This window comes from Tachypleus tridentatus, chromosome 8 (genome assembly GCF_004210375.1).
Source record: "Tachypleus tridentatus isolate NWPU-2018 chromosome 8, ASM421037v1, whole genome shotgun sequence".
In the NCBI taxonomy this organism is placed as follows: Eukaryota; Metazoa; Arthropoda; class Merostomata; order Xiphosura; family Limulidae; genus Tachypleus; species Tachypleus tridentatus.
In genome coordinates, this window is record NC_134832.1 from 11,892,424 (window position 1) to 11,910,857 (window position 18,434).

At 32.0% G+C, this 18,434-nt stretch overlaps 1 protein-coding gene across 8 annotated transcripts in view; it reads left to right on the plus strand.

The window, feature by feature from the left end:
* Ask1 (apoptotic signal-regulating kinase 1) overlaps window positions 1-18,434 on the plus strand; it is a 167,858-nt gene that overhangs the window by 118,987 nt on the left and 30,437 nt on the right. For 6 of the 8 annotated variants that reach the window (XM_076517625.1, XM_076517624.1, XM_076517626.1 and 3 more), the window contains 3 exons: window positions 10,136-10,213; window positions 15,317-15,485; window positions 16,706-16,765. In XM_076517625.1, the coding sequence (XP_076373740.1) occupies window positions 10,136-10,213; window positions 15,317-15,485; window positions 16,706-16,765 (307 nt within the window). The remainder of the gene's footprint in view (window positions 1-10,135; window positions 10,214-15,316; window positions 15,486-16,705; window positions 16,766-18,434) is intronic. The other 2 variants (XM_076517629.1, XM_076517628.1) reach the window with 1 other exon arrangement.

An 18,434-nucleotide genomic window follows, 5' to 3' on the forward strand; every position in this document is an offset into this window, starting at 1 on the left:
TGATGGGAGGGGCCAATCTGTAGAGCAGATGCTCTCTGATCACAATCTTTCTCTTTTCAATACTGGTTCTTCCACTTACTTTCATGCACCTAGTCAGTCCTTTACCGCTATTGATCTCTCAGTTTGCTCCCCTTCATTATTCTCCCATTTTTCATGGAGGGTTGACAGTAATCCACTATGCAATGATCATTTTCCAATCCTTTTGAGAGAGACTGGCCGTGGTCAATGCCACCCTACCCGCATGCCCCGGTGGAAGCTGGATCAGGCAGACTGGTCCACTTTCACTGCTCTCGCAGAACGTGATCCTGCCATCGTAAATCAGCCATCAATAGACGACTGTGTAGCAGCGGTAACTGACTGTATTACACATGCAGCTGCTCAGTGTATTCCTAAAACCTCGATATTTTCGTCCGTGGTGGAATCCTGCTTGCCACTTAGCACGGAAGGCTCAAAAGCGGGCCTGGGATACTTGTCGTAGATATCCCACACTTTCAAACCGGGTTGCTTTCCAAAGGGCCCGTGCACATGATGGTGGGTAAGGCGTCAAAGCCAGAAGCAATCTTGGATTAAGTTCACAACCAGCATATCTTCTACCACCAGTTCCAAGATCATATGGGACAGGATTCGAAAGGTTAATGGACACTACAATTCTATCCCTCTCTCGATCTTACTCTCTGATGGTCAGGAGGTGACTGATGTTTGGAACATCGCTAACACTCTAGGTGAAAGCTTTTGCCAGGTATCTAGCACTTCTGCTTGTTCCTCCACCTTCCTGGCCATCAAGACTCGGGCAGAGCGATCACCTCTTTCCTTTCGAACTGACTGTTTCTTTGACTATAATTGTCCCTTTACCCTGGTGGAACTAAAAATGGCCCTTCATCGGTCTGCCAGTACGTCTGTTGGATTTGATGATATTCATTATGACATGCTGCACCATCTATCTCCTGCTTCTCTTGATGTCCTTCTGATTTTTTTCAACCGGATCTGGCAGGAGAATGTTTTTCCTGATGCCTGGCACCAGGCTATTATTTTACCTTTCTCTAAGCCAGAGAAAGATCCCAAGATTTCTTCAAACTACCGTCCAATTGCTTTGACGAGCTGTCTCTGTAAGACATTAGAAAGGATGGTTAATGCTCATCTTGTTTGGTTCCTTGAATCAAACAACCTCCTATCGCCCACCCAGTGTGGGTTCCGTCGACAGCACTCCACCACAGACCACCTAATTCGTCTTGAAACATCTATCAGAGAAGCCTTTCTCAACCGCCAACATCTTGTATCAATATTCTCTGACATTGAAAAGGCTTATGACACAACATGGAAGTATGGTGTTTTGCGAGACCTCCATACATATGGGTTACGTGGCCATCTACCCATGTTTATTAAAAAATTTTTAATGGACAAGAGATTCCAAGTTCGTGTGGGTTCGACACTTTCCCGTTCTTTTGTACAGGAACTTGGAGTCCCTCAAGGCTGTGTATTGAGTGTTACACTCTTCAGTATAAAGATAAATGCCATCACTGAACAACTCCCTCTCACTGTTGCGAATGGGCTGTATGTCGACGACTTTCACATCTCATGTCAGTCGTCAAACATGAGATATATTGAGCAGCAACTACAAACTGCCCTCAATTGTGTACGGAAGTGGACTCTGGCGAACGGCTTTGATTTCTCTCTCTCCAAAACTGTATGCATGCACTTTTGCCGTCGACAGGGTATTCACCCTGATCCTGAACTTCATATCGGTGAAGTTTTGCTGCCAGTGGTCCCGGAGACCAAGTTCTTGGGGCTTATCTTTGATCGTAAACTGACCTTTATACCACACTTAAAGCAGCTTCGGGTCAAATGCACTAGAGCACTGAACATCCTCCGTGTTCTCTCTTCTACCAGTTGGGGGAACAGATCGATGTTCAATGTTAAAGGTATATCGTGCTCTTATTAGATCGAAACTCGATTATGGATCAATGGTCTATGGCTCTGCCAGACCCTCGGCCTTAAAGATGCTGGATCCCATTCATCACTAAGGACTTCGACTCTGTACTGGGGCTTTCCGTACCTCTCCAGTTCAAAGTATATACATTGAATCTCATGAACCTTCTCTGCACCTTTGCCGTTTGCAACTATCTTTACTATATTCTTCGAAACTTCGTTCCTTAACAAAGCATGTTCAGGATGTGTTTTCCTTCCTCGGTGGACCTTACTTTTTCAGAACAGACGATCTGCCATTGCTCCGTTTGGCCTTCGCATCCGGGCACAATTGGATGAATTGGGTCTGTCCTTGGATAACATTGTAGATTCCACAGGTCAGCCCATCCCACCATGGCTTATTACAGCCCTCAAATGTGACCTTTCTTTCAGTCATCTGAAAAAAGGCAGATACTCCAGACTGCAAGTACCGTCTTTTATTTAATGAACATCTTTCAAACAATCATTCCGTTCGCATTTATACAGATGGTTCCAAATCAGGTAATTCAGTGGGCTCTGCTATGGTTTGCTGCGGTTTGGTAGTTGCATGTAGAAACCCCTCTACAGGTTCTGTGTTCACTGCTGAACTGTATGCCATATCTCTTGCCCTGGATCATATTGCAGCTGAGAAGTATTCCAACTGCACTATTTATACTGACTCACTTAGTTCTATACAGGCCTTGGAATCGCTACACGTTAGCTCACATCCTATTCTCGCTGATATTCGAAACCGACTGGGCCATTTCTCATTAGCAGCTACTTCAATCCAGTTTTTCTGGATACCAGGCCATGTTGGTATTCGAGGGAATGAGCTTGCAGACATGGCAGCTAAATATGTCTGCTTCAACACTATCACTCCTATGCCTATTCCGTACATGGACTATGGTGTTGTCTTCAAGGCTCGGCTCCATGCCAGCTGGCAGTCCACTTGGAGTGAGCAACGTGACAACAAACTTTTTCAAATCAAACCCAAAATTGGACTTTGGCCATCTATCTTCCGTAAAGTTCGGAAGGAGGAATTTGTTCTCACTAGGCTACGCATTGGTCACAGTTTTTTAACTCATCATTTTCTTTTATCTGAAACTGATGCACCAATGTGTAGTTTGTGTAACACTCAAATCACTATCAGCCACGTTTTACTTTCTTGCCATCGTTACAATTCTCAACGACGGCAATATTTTTAACATATTTTTTCCCAGGGTCAGTCTGTAACATTGGACAGAGTTATTGGTGATGGTGACTCTGTCCACCTTGATAATGTTTTTAATTTTTTAATGGCCATTAATCTTTTTAATCTCATTTAAGTGTTGCATATTTATTCATTACACCTTTTTAATTGTGGTTCCTCTTTTACAGTTTTAATCTCTCTCCTTCAATTTGACATTGGACAATGGCCAGAACATTAAATAACTCGACACCAGGACTGGAAAGGCCAACTTCAGGTGACTAACGCTACTGTTTGAACTATCCGTTTGAACTACTCGTTAGTCGTCCTGGTGAGTTGTTATTATACTTTTGCTGAATATCATTTCACACTTTTACTACTTAACTTTTTAGTACTGGCCATATTGACTCATAACCCGGAACCAGGACTGGAAAGACTAACTTCAGGTGACTGACGGTATTTCTTGAACATACCTGTTAGTCTTCCTGGCGGGTTATGATCATTACCATTCTGCTACAGGAAGTCCTTTACAACTTTGCAGACTGGATGTCAACATTGGTTTTTACGCCATTTTCTGTTTAAATTGCCGTTTTGCTTTTATCTTCAATTACTTTTACAAATTTTACTCCATTTACTTGACTTTTATCTTTTTACTGGACATTTGGCTACTCATTATTACGATTTTGCGGAGTGTCTTTTAGAACTTTTATTCTTTTACATTTTGATAATAGCTGCTATGACACATAACCTGGAACCAGGACTGGAAAGGCCAACTTCAGGTGATTGACGGTGGCTCTTGAACTTACCTGTTAGTTTTCCTGGCGGGTTATGATCATTACCTTTTTGCTAGAGTAAATACCTTACAACTTCTTATACTCTGCCTTCTATCTTAACATTATAGACTAGGTGTCAACATTGGTTTTATACTTTTTTGTTTTACCTTCATTTCCATTTATGTCTATTACTACATTTATTTTATTTTTTACATTTTTACCAAATGTCTGGCGCAGATAGCCTCGCTGCTTTGTGCCATAAAACACTAAATCAATCAATCAATCAACTTACCTAATTTGAGGCCCAACAAAAATCTTTTTTAATTTTTAGTTCTTAAAGAGCTGGGAATTACTTACATAGATACTTGAAACATTTTCTCTAACACTTTTACAAACTGTTTATCAAGCCCAGTTTTATGTGAAGTGGAAATAATGGCTTTATTAACCAAATTTTTCCATTAAAGTTTTTTGGGGCTGGTATCAGGCTGGCTCTGCGTTGCCGTTGCTTATTTATCCAGTGCTTATTTCGTGCTCTGCTGACCCATTTGCACAAAAAATATGGAAGCCTTGTTTAACCAGGTTGTGGACCCAGCAACATACAAAGGACTTTTAAGTCTCCACAAAGTAGCCAACCATGCTTGTTTATTTGACCATATTAAGAAGTTTGAGATTTTTATACATTTCCTTCAAATGAACCAAATGAGTGATACAGATTCATATATGTTACCATTGTGAAGGAGAACACCTTTTATGCTTCTTTTGGAGGAATCATTCGGTTAATAAACTACAGCTCCTAATGTTGGTACTGATTCAGCAATATTGTCACAATAAACCATTGAACTTTCATGTGAAAAGTATGGTATAAACTCTTTCTCATAATTTCCATACCAGTATATCATGCCCCTGAAGAAACTAAGTTTTAACTCAAATGTCTCTGAAGAATTCTTTGGAAGACTAAATTCCCACTAAGTTATTATGTTCATGTTGTGTGAAAAGTTGTAGTTCACCAGACGTTTCAGATTGGAAAAAATTCTTACCATAATTTTTATTCACATCAGGTTCAGAATCGGAGGAAACTGTAATTACAAAAGGCAAATATTTCTTTTTACTGTTAGTACCTTGTCATAACTGTTTGACATAAACGGTAAAAAATATGCCTAATACGTTTTTTGATGAATTCTGTAATGTTTTACATTTGTTTCTTTACAACAGATTTATTGCAACTATAACAAAATATGTTTGAATCATTTATGCTACCTCTTGTTACCAATGAATGAATAAAATTGAAAAGAAAAAGAAAATAATATAAAAATGCACTCAAAAACAAACACTATCCAGCTATGGCAAGTCATGTATCCTGTTAAATATTTATATACTAGTGATATGTCTCTCTTGGGTTCACCCGGCATGGCCAGGTGAGTTAAGGCATTCGACTCATAATCCAATGGTTGCAGATTCAAATCCCCATCGCACCAAACGTGCTTGCCCTTTCAGCCATGGGGGGCATTATAATGTGATGGTAAATTCCACTATTTGTTGGTAAAAGAGTAGCCCAAGAGTTAGTGGTGGGTGGTAATGACTAGCTGCCTTCACTGCTAAATTAGAGATGGCTAGCGCAGATAGCCCTTGAATAGCTTTACACGAAATTCAAAGATAAACAAATCTCTTTGGTTTTAGAACAATAGATAAGAGTCTTGTGCTGAATGGTGTACACAAATCTGTAGCCAGTTGTCAAAATTTTAACTTTATATTTTATGCTATTTTCCCTTAATTAACTTGAAAGAGTATCAGCCAGTTTGATAGATGTCATGACCAACAACAACAAAAAATAAATCTATTACCCTCTTTTCTTTCAGGAATGACTTAATTTGTAATGTGAAACTACATTAGTTTATTTTAAGTAGCTTTAAGCATGTAACAGTATACATCTATTTATAATTAAATTTTGTTTTATTGCCCTTTGAACTGTATAACTACTATCCACATCATTATAAGTTGTAAGTCACTTGGGGCACCTGCAACTTGCATTGCTGTATCAAATTGCAATGTCTGCATGGTAATCACATGCATGTCTCATGAAGGATTTTTATTATATTAATACCAATCTAATCTAATCTTAACTAACCTAAAAAGATTCCCAATTTTTAGATTTTAATTACTTTTATAATAAGTAAAAGTAAACATGAAAAAAGAAATAACTTGCCTCCACAGCTTTCATTCTTCTTGCTGTCAAATTATTGATTATGCTTTAGCTCCCATGTTTTAAACTAACATTATTTAAGTACTTTGCACTTTATAGTGCTTTTCCAAATTCTCAGGTTTGCTCAACTAAATGGCAACTGCAAGAGAAGTAAAATAAGTTTTATCTGTCTGTTTTGTTATGTCAATTTGCTTGTAATGCCTTTGAAAGAAGTGAAGATAACATGTAGTATTCCATACACATCTTTTTTAATTGAATCATTAAATTTTAGCAAAAATATTTTGTTAGCAATTCTGATTTTATTTGTACAAAAGACTTTTGATGTTTACTGAATGCTTGCCAAATTTTGTGAGGATACATAAATTGTACCTTGTATTGTACAATGTTTTTAAATAATCATGCTTTAGTTTCACAATAACATGCTTGTCATTGCATCACCACACCTCTAGTTAGAATCATAGAAGACAATTTATAGCATATCAAAAGAAGGGGAAAATTCAAAATAAAAAATAGTCCATATTTTTTACTTCAGAAAATTCGGAAATGCATATCCTACTATAACACCACTCTGAGAAACTTGAAGATAGTACCATAATGATTTTACTAGTAGACAAAGGGAATGACATTTTAACCATAGGCAAAGATAAATACACCATCACACTTTTACTATAGAGAAGAAAATTAACCGTCTCACTTGGTTAAAGTGTGCATTTCACAATTTTTTATAATTACATTTTAAATTTAATTACTTTATTATCTTTGTTTACAGATGAAGTTGTCATAAATCAAGTTTTTAGGTTTTGTATTCATAATTTTGTGAGGAAATTTTTTGTTAATTCTCCACTTGTATGAGAATTGTGACATGAAACTTTGTAGAATGGACAGTTTCATCATAAATACTCTGCCTAAACAATCCATCAAAGAACTGACATTTGTTTTCTAGGTCTTGTCCCTTCTTTAATGTACTTATTATCCATCTCTGAAGTACAGAGTTTAATATAAATTAATCATTATGAAAAATATCACTAAGACAAAGCATAATTTTTACAGCCTTCAATCTCATTCATTCATAGATTCTTAAGATAGAAAATTTGACCAGCCTACCTTTCGCATCCTATTTTTCACAAATTGTCAGTAGTTTCTTCTGATACCTTGTACTGTATTATTTACAACCAGCAAAAAGCCAGTGTTTTAATCTATCAAATGATGTATTACATTATTTACTGAAAAGCTGCTTGTCTATTTCATCTTCAGTTTGAAAATTTCTTTGGGTAGAAAAGTTTAATTAAATTTTAAGGCTATTATGCTGTTGTTCAAAAGATAAATCATGTTACCTATAGGACATCAGTTGCTTTGTGTATGCTGTTATTCTGTATTCTTAAATACATTACTTAAGTAACTAAAATTATTTAGGGTAGTAGTATCCATTAATATTTTTAAAGAGTACTTAAATTTTAACAGCTGACAGCAAAAAATGTAGACACAGACAAGTACTATATTTCGTATTATTCCATATGTATTGTAGTTATTATTATAAAAATAATAAAAATGCAAAATTTAGAAACTTGTTTAGTTAAATATGGTAAGATAATGAAAAATAATTTTCACAAAGTATGCTCATGATATTTTGTCTAATATTGAGTCTAGAATAAATTAAAAAATTAACTTAATGTTTGCATTCTTATTAAATTTTGCTCAGAGTTAGAGAAGATTATCTCCAAAATGGCTGAAGAATTATGCTATTTATGTACTAATAAGAAATTTTGAAACAATCCAAACTAATTGGTTTTCCATGTTTTTTTTGGGTAATTGCAGATTTTGTCATTTAGGTTTGTAAAGAAAAGAAAAAGAAAAGTTTTTGAAAAATAACTTTTATTTTGAATACAAGTTATCCAAATCTTTAAAAATGAAAGCAAATGATTCTTCAACAGCTTTAGGAAACTTTTTTTTGTTTATCGAGAAAAATAGTCATTGATAAATTGTAATGTATTCTCCAAACGTGGGTATTATTAAGTATCATTTTTGTTTCAAACATTGGAATTATTTTTTAAACAAACCACATAATGTTATTACTAATTTCTTTTGTGAACTGAACCATATTTAGAAAAAGATAATATACCATTTTATTTTTGGCCTTTTTTTATAAAAACAAAAAAGTGTGATAATGTTTTCCTCCTTTCAGTCTGTTGCACATTTCAGTTATGAGACTTCAGAACAGTAAGAACTCATTTAAGCATTTTTTTTCATTATTTTCTCTTTATTACTATACATTTAAAAAAAAACTTAACTTTTGAGTGAAAGACTAAAGTGGTTTTTTGAATGTGGAAAACACTGACTTAAGTATTATACAATCATACAAAGGAACTAAGACAGTAATTTTGAATAAAAGTGGCTGTGTTAGATAGGTCATATGTAGGAAAACAGCAGATAACTGTAAAAATAAAGATTCAACTCAAGTGAAAGTTACAAAACTATCTGTTAAACCTGTTTATAATAGTTTTCTCTATCTGCAACAAATAACTCCTTATATACTGCTTACTGGTTGTTTATCATTTTCCTCATAAAACATTTTCATCCTTTGTAATGAAGAGGTAATTGTTTTGTTTATTTCTTATCTCATTTCTGAAGAATTATCAAGTGATTTATTTGAAATTGTTTAATGCTATTACTCCCCTCCCCATAGTAGCTCACTGGTAAATCTGAGGGTTAACACTATTAGAAAGTGGATTTCAATACTGGTAGTTGGCTCAGCACAGCTGGCCCATGTTTACCATTGTGCTAAAAAAAAATCAATAAATTCTAAGTGTAACTTTGTAAGTTATATATGCCTTTGACTTCACACTTTTTATCCATATATGGAAGAACTCCTCTCTTGTAGTTTGTTGTTTTCTTTTTTTATGAATATTCTCCTGGTGTGTCCAATACTTGGATGTTTCTATACATTCTCCAACTTAATGTTCTTACAGTGTCAGAAAACATAAGTCTTATACAAATTGAAATTCTGTAATTTATTTACATATACAAAACAAAAATATTGTTAAAGCTTATTGCTGACATCCATTTCTGCTGTTAATTTGTGGCTAATTAGCCATTTAATTTCTCATAATTGTCATCTCATTGTACAAATTTATGAAGAGAATATTAGTGGACATTAAAATTTCTAATCCAGAAGTGTTATTAGATATTTTATTTTTTGTATTTATTAGTGCTACACATTTGATCATTTCAAGGAGATTGTTCTAGCAATGACAATACTCCTTATTTTTCATCTTCACTGCCACTGCCATACAAATTTGAAAAGTTTTTCATTGTAGAGGATTGCAACAAAACATTATTATATCTTTATACAGATTATAAATTTTCTGTAATTACTCCTCTGCACCAACATCATTTGTGAATGATGTATGCTCAGCTGAGAACTTGCAGAATCAATAAATTTATATATTTTTTATATTCAGAATATATTTGTCTTAAAAAACTTTAGATTTTTTTAATGTACATTCTAGTTGAAACTGTATACTTCCCATTCTTAGAAGATTTTTATTTTTCCAAACAGAAATATATGTTCTGATAGCACAGCTATGATATTTCAGTTCTATGTATCCATTAACTGCATAGTTTTCATGATTGTCTGGATTATTTGCTTAACATGTCTTTCCCTAACGTATCTTTTTGTCAGTAAAATAACATATATAGTGAACATTAAGGATTTTTTCTTATGGCAACATTGATTTTGATCTCTTGGTACCTATGTGCTATAATATAAAGAATGACTGTAATCTTATCCTAGTGCATTTCCTTTGTGTAATTTTATTTTAGCCTGGAAATATCTTTGTTTGTTTATATGTGCATAATGTGTTGTGCTAAACTAATATTTAATAATGTCCTGTGTCCTACATATCCATCATTGGTGTGCATGATAATAACTTCTTTCTTTACTTCATTAACAGTATTTTAAAACTGCTGAAAGTGTAAGGAATTACTTTAAAAAAAAAAAAGGTATAACAGCTATTTTTTCCCTTCTTTGGCATGAAGCATCGCATTGGCAGCTTTTGGTGGTAAAACAGGCAACACAGAATTTCTTCTCCCTCGCTCACCAACATATTCATACAGGTAGGGAAGAAGTCTTCCAAACAAAGCAATCTTTTTTTCTTTTTTAAGTTGAATGCTAAAAAAGAGGCAACCAGTAAAGTTTTGTTTGTGTAATTGGATTAGTTAAATGAATTTAATAAATTTGAAGTAAGAAATATTAAAGGGCTACATAACTAAGAACTTCAAACAGGAGAAAAACAAAGGACATTGAATAAAATGAAATATTGCAAGTAAAGAAATACTGTAAAACACAGTTCTGTAATAAAGATGTCGCACGTGAAACTGTTCTACATTTATATTTCATTCTGTTCAGCTATTCTTCTTTTTGTTGTTTTATTTTAAAACCAATAATTTTCTTGATTAAATATCAGTTTGTTTTTATAAAAGTTTTATTTTGTCTGGGTCAAACCAACATTTTAAGTTTTGGGAACTCGTATTTCAAGTTTTTGTTGTTGTTGTTGTTTTTTTTTCCCATGAGTTTATTTCTCTCGGTCACTTCTAAATAGAAGTTTAAGTTTTCACTTTATTTAATGAAGATTAGAAGAGAGAGAGTTTTTCAGTGATCATAAATTTTGAATAATTTTATTTCTGTAGTTTAAAGTTTTTAGCCTATAAATTCAAAGTTGTTATAAAATTATTATTTCTGGAGCAAGTAGCAGAAAAATGTAATCTTCTCACATCTTTGTTCTTTGTATGAAAAAGAACAAACTGTATATCATAACGTGATAGACAGTTTAGAATGTCAGAATTGTTTTAGTCATGGTTCATATTACTTCATTCCTGTAAATAAAAAGAAAATACTAAGTATTATCAAATTACTCTTTTCAACACTTTTTTATTTGGCAAATGGTGATGCCAAGACGCACAAATTTGAAACATAGAATTTTAACTTAACCTGTATTGTTTCCTTGTTAGTTTTATAAAAGATTACTTTAGAAATAGATTTAACCAGTTGTTGCACTAACAAGAGCTAAAATATCCTAACTGGAATTTTTAACAAAATTGTTTTAGCTTAACAGACAGAATTTAGGTAATTACTTTTTATCTAAGTATGAAAGCATTTGTATTTGAGATTGCAGCTGAAATTCAAGAATTTCCCACTATTTGGTATGGTTTTGACTACATTTAGGAGAAACTTCAACAGAAATATTACTTTTTCTGAAGGTGAAAGGTGTCTCATGAGATGAATACCTTAAATATTAGATTTGAAACAACTGAATACACTTCTTGAGTGTAGGTAGGATGTCAGCAGTTAACACTTTTACACATGAATACATTAACTCTCTAGATTCTGGTGTGTCAAAATGTATGTCACAACCTTTGTTACACGGCTACATTCTAAATTTGATTGAACTTTGAATTATGAAGCATTTTAATGTGAAGTTTATTGACATGTATGATAACAAGTTTCAATATTATATAATTTTAATGTTTAATTTCAAAAGGAAATATGAAAATACATTTTCAGTTCTTCATTCAGAATTGCCCATTTTACGTATTTCTTTCCACTCCTATATGATATTCTGAGTTTGACACCTGTTACACACTTATAGATATTACAAAGTCATACTGTGATTTAAAATGTCTTCCACACTTTTTGCAAGAAAGTTAAACCAATGTGCTATGGCACTCCCACACCAAATTGTTTTTCAAAAACTACCGGTTATTTATTTGTCTTTCATTTGTTTTTGGATTATTTATAACCAATAGAAAGAGAAGCTTCTATTATACAAAATCAAGCACTAGGTTTAGCAATATCTAGTATCTGTTGCACTTTCATAGTAACAGAATTTTGTAACTTTTTACAGCATAGTTGGAAAACCAGTTAATGATAGTTGTTTTAGGGCATCCTGTACTTTTTGCATGAAAATGTTTTGTGTTTTTATGGGATATGTAAAATTTATAATAACTTGAGCAACCAGCATCATTACAAAAAAAATAAAGTAGGCCTACAATTCTTTAACGTCTGATGGAAGAGAAGATTTTAGATGTAAGTGCTAAATTTCTCATTTTTATGCACATTTGTTTATTTATTGTTGTAAAAACAATTAAAATCTTAAAGTTAGAATCAAGTTGTAATTCAACCATGACATGCATTTGCTTGTTAAGTGGACTGTGTTTATTTTCACTAAGCTGTCAAATTGGGAGAAATAGGTTTTAGCATACTCTGAGATTATCCAGTTGAAGCTGTAAAGCAGTAAAACTAAGTGAACCTAGATTTGAATAGTCTATTATCTGTTGAAAGGTAAAAAATAACTAGCATGTAATTGTCTGATGCAGCAGCAGGCCTGTATGCAGAATGTTTGAAAAGAGGAATTTTAATTTGCAAAATAAAAGCCAACACATACTGTTCAAAGCATAATCAGCATAATAAAAAAAAAAAAAAAGGTGCTATGAGATTAAATTTGGAAGCAATTTTATATGAAATATAGCTCAAACAATTGTATGGCTGTTCACACAAATGTCCAAAACAGTAATTAATGTAAGCAGCTCTACTAGAACTATATAAGCACAATATTTTAGAATTGCAAAAATTGAGGGTTTAGCCAAACTCCCTTGAACCATTCCTGCACATATGCATGAATATACAATTATTCCAGAAAAAAATAAAGTTTAGTTAAAAGAAAAAGGGTTGTTATTCATTCAGGAATTCTAGATGTTACGTTTAACATCAAATAAAGAAATGTTTATGAACAGTGGTATGGAAAAGTGTCCACTGTCTTAGCAACAAGAGGCTTTGTTCAAGAAATACTGTAAACTGCTTAACATAAGTACTTTAAGTGTCTGCTTTATCTTCTATAAAAGATATATCCTATAAACACTAGAAACTGTTTTGGAATATTAATTTTAAAATGTCCTTTGTAACAGTCTCTGTTCTAGAAACACCAGCAACTTTAAAAGTATTGTCTTTTAACTAAAAAGTTGTACTTTATTAGCAGTTGAAATTACCTAAGTAGCTCTAAAAGTGTTCACGTTTTTGCTTTTAAAGGTTCTAGAAACAAGAGAGGCAATTTGAAAGTCATTGTTTCTACTTTATGAATTTACATTTAGGAACATTATTAATTTCCTTAGAATTCTATATTTTGACCCTAGACTTACCAGTTAGATTCAGTGAGCTTTGTAAACTTTTTTTAGTAAATATATACCATAATGCTTATGGGTTAATGACTATTGATTGCAGAGTCTGCTAATGTAAATCATCATATAAGAAATGTTAATAAAAATACTATAATGTTACAATTAATTCCACTAAGTGCTGCTGGGATTTACTTTGTATTTTGTTTTTAACATCAGATTATTTTATATGATGCAGTATTGACCCCACAAGTAGTGTATGGAATAAAATCAAATATCTTGAGAATTTTATTTTTCTTTATCTCTTTTATCAGAAATTTTGAATTAAAAAGAATAATTGCTTAAGAACAACAGTTTCAGAAGTGTTCACTGCCACTGCTTTTATTTAAAAAACAATGTAAATCTATCTCTTTAAATGTCCACTTCTCCTGTTGTAACAAACTTGTTAAAGAAACAGTAACTGTAGTTACCTAAAGACAGTAACTTATAAAATTTTCATTGTCTTTGCTATAGAAATATGTATTCTAAGAAATAGTATATCTTTATAAGGGTTTACTGTTTTGCTGTAAATAATAAAACCTGTATAGGATTAGTAGCCTTAAATATGTTCATTGTCTTTGTTGTAAGAACATACATATTGTCAAAATTTCTTTTAATAGTAGCTGTTAAAAACCCAAGAAATACTATTTAATCCCTGAGAACAAATTTGAAAAGTGAGTTCTGTCTTTTATGTGAAACTATGTATCATAGAAACTATAAGACCAGCATTTTTAAGTGTCTTCTGTCTCTTCTGTAAGAATCTGTATTTGTGGAACAATAAAACTTTTTAAGAAAAATTGCTTTAAATGCATTAATCGCCTTTTGTATTTCAAACTGTGTTGATATTCTATAAATTACTTAAGAACTGTAGTTGTAAGAGTCCTCTGTCTCTGCTGCAAGTGACAGTTGAAACTTTGGAATTGTGGAGTTGTCTTCATTTAGAGTAGCCTAAGTCCTGGAAGTGATACGTAATCTAAAATTCAACAAAATAAATCAAAGAAAGTAAGGGACATTATTTTAAACATCAGTGAAATACAGAAAGGTTTGGTGAACAAATTGAGTATTGATTGTTGCACCATAATGAAATATGCTTATTGGCACTGAATATAGCAGATATACTATGGCTGTTGTATTGGTTTACATTTTTCTCCACTTTCATTCATAAGTTATTAAAAGTTAGGTATAAATGCCAAATTCTTGACTTAATCATACTTGACTCTCTGCAAATAACACTTCACCTGGTAATTTGATTATAAAAATTATAAGCTCAGTTTCTGTGGTTGTCCTTGTCCTGCCTACGCTATGTAGTTTTACTTTAGTTATAGTATAACTATGCAAAAAAATTGCATTTAAAATTATATGTTGTCTGTTGAAGAAAAGTATATTTATAAGATGAAATTAAGGATAATTGCTCCATTTTAGTAGTTTTGAAGTGTTATTTTGTATGTTAGTAATTTAAAAATATAAATTATTGATAAGTGCTAAAAACATTCATAAAGTGAATTGTATATATGATTCTGAGATGAAGTAATTGTTAACAACATTTTTAAAAGTTTAGGATATTTTAAATGTATTTTAATTTAATGATTTTGCTAAGAGACTACAGCTACTATCTGGTATTAGATTGGAAATTAAATTTTTGCAGTTTTATTTTTTATACTATGTGTGCAAACAGTAAGTTACTGAAATACTCCTCTTAAGATTTGTAATTACCCTATTTTGTGTATAATATTTCTGGACTTCCATGTATAATACACTGCTTTATGCCATTAATAACAAATATGGAATTGTGGATGTGGAAACTACTAAAGTATTAAAAGTTATTGTTGTAGATTAGATAATGAAAAAGTAAAGTTTGTTAAAACCTAAAAACAAGATAAATGTTTTAACATAACCTTGTTGGGATACTACAATTTTTGATGTTTTTAGTATCATTGTATTTTACCATGATGATTATCATTATTGTTTCTTAAACAAAGTTTGAAATAAACTGTTTTGTTTACTTGACAGCTCTGACTCAGCTGATGGTACTGTAATGACAAGAAGATCTAGTTCAGGAATGCTGAGTCCACCTGTTGATGGATTTCACACTATTCAGGAGGGAGAATTCTTTATGCTTAAGAAAGATTCTCAGCGCAGAACAACAATCGTTCATGTGTTAACTGAAGATGAAGAAAAAGTAACTTAGTAACATATGCTATTTTTTATTATTACTATCCATGCTAACTTGCTATGATAACCACCGAAGTGTGGTGTTCTCTATTTCTGTCTTGAATAATAAAGTTTGTGTTCAAATTTACACACTAATAATAATAGTTTGTATTGAACAAAAAAAAACAGTTTAACAATTCTCTCACAAGCCAGTAGGGGATATTTTTTGTTGAAACAAAAAAAAAAAAAACTACCCAAACCAATTTCATAATTTGAACTGCAATTTTTGGACATTTTTATTGGCTACAAATAATGCATTTTCCACACTTGTTTAGCAAAAATTGATTTTAAATGGTGGGGTGACTAAAATTTGTCTACATATTTACCAGTTTAACAGCCAAACACAATTAACATAGAAGTCTCCAAATGACACTCGGAGGTATTCAAGGACCATATGGAACTACCTTGTGAGATATTGTGAAGAAAGCAAGTACAATATTACGTCTGTAACTTCTTTCAAAGTGTTCATATTTGATCCTTCTACTGCGAACTATCATGATGCTTTGACCTTCCCTACAGAATTGCATGTGAAATTGTTCTTATCTTAATTGAGAGATAAACATAAAGTGATAGAAGAAGCATAAAAGGTTGGCAGTTGCTTAATTAATGATGCTGAGAATGTAGCTTTATTAGTAAATATGCTGAATTTTTTTCAGCTAGTAAACCTTAATACTAGTTAGTATGGAGACTTGAGCATGCTGTATTTGACTTAAACATTTATCCACTAACAAATGAAAACTTGTCTTGAAAAGATGCATCCAAAATCAACCCCTTTGTGAGTTTCTAGATTGAATTTTTAATATTCAATAAACTGTAATGTAAAAATACTCCTTGGCTTCTGAGGGATGTGTTAAATTTTAACTCCTTTAATTTCTATTGCTAAAAGTTAATCATATGGTCCATATGCTTTACTGAAGTTATCTAATTAATGGATTCATATTTGTAATTTATTACCTAGTCATTTTGCATGGGAAGCATGACAGTAAATGATAGCTTTTTAATCTTTCACATTCTTATATTTATTTTACATGTCCTTAATATAAAAAAAAATTAAATTGTAAAGACTATGTATTTTAATATTTAAAATTCTGTAGTTCCTAACTTTACTGATATTTTGTCAAAACATTTATATTATTTATTGAGGGGAAGCTAACTTAAACTTGAATATTTCTTAATATATGATAACAGATCTGTGAATTTTGGATGACACAGCTACAGGATCGTCTCAAAAATCTACTAATTACCTCGGTAAGTTTTGCCATACTATAAATGTATCAATGGTGTGCTGGTTCTGCACATCAAAAATCATTTTAATAAATACATGTTTGTATTAAAAATTATAAATCATTTCATCCATCTATTTAAAGACATTTTGATGTCATAATTCATCAAGACCTTTAGTAGAAAAGTTTTCTTCAACTCAGTCTTTGTTACTAGCATGTACTTCGTATTAATATTCTTTTGGTTATACTGCAAGTCATTCTGGATAGAAAAAAAAAAAGAGCAAGCAATGATTGCTTGATCATTGATTCATAATTCATTGTATGACTATATACTTATTATGTTTACTGCTTGATTTTTATGTAATTATTGATTTGCATAATATCCATCACAATGTTGGTTGCCTGTTTTTATATGTACTCGGTGATTTTCAGTGTATGCATCAAAGTACTGAGTGATGAATTTGAACTTATTTGATGGTAAATGGTATATAGCTTGTTCATTGATGTTTGTTTGTTTATATGTAGTCATCCACTGTCAGTATATCCTGTTTGGTCACAGTGTCTACAGTTATACTAATATTTTGATAATAATTATTATATAATATAATAATAATAAATAATAGCAAGGAACTTTTCTGGTCCATCCAGGCTGTCCTATCCTCTAAATAAAACTAAGCCTCTAAACCAGTTCTTATCACTTGAATATTTATAAAGTTTTCCCTTAAACTCACTATTTGAAGACATTCTGTTCTGTGAGTCAACCATCTTGTTAGAGAAATAAAGCTGTCTTAGCTGAAGGTGTGAGATAAAAAAGCAGAAGAGAAGACATCTTACCATTCTCTCCAATAAATGTGAGAAAATATGATCCATCAGTTCTGTTAAATCCTTAAACATCTCAATCAGGTCTTCTGTAACTCTACATTTATCAAGAGAAAATAAGCTCAGAGTTCTTAACTGTTCGTATAATGTTCAATAACCTTTCTACCATGGGTATTATTTTGGTTATCTTCCTCGGAACCCTATCCATTAAGAAAAATAACTTTTAAGAACTTGTTTACACACACACACATTAATATATAATTGAAATGTGGCAAATTACTACTTCACTAAAACACAACCAAGACAGATGGCTTTGTAAAGACTGAAGATCAGTTTTACATTATTGTATATGATAACATGAATGCACATGCACTGCACCATTGTTACTTCTATACTGTTAGCCATGCATGACTGGAAGTTCAGTATAATAAATATATATAAATGTATGATTTTATGATATTTAAGCTATTTAGACTAACATTTGTGTTCATATTATAATTTATAGTCATTCTAGAGTGAAAAATGCATAATTTATATTTCCTAATCTTTTATTGTGGTTGCGTGGTCAGTCAAATGCATACAGATGGAATGGTAAAAATAAGAGATATAATATAAGTTTTTCTTAACAAATGTTTGATAATTATCTGAAAGATAAAGATTTTGCATGTGAATTTTGAAACTTTTGTGATTTATAAAAGTATTTTTAATCTTAAAATCAAAATTACTTTGCGTATTGGACTGTCAACGTTCCAAAAGAAAAAGACATGACAAAAACATCAAAATTTCATGAAAATATGCTTACTAATTTAAAAGTTATAGCATGTAAACTATAACCAGCACAAAATGGTTACAAGGTTGGTCTGAAAAGGGACAAT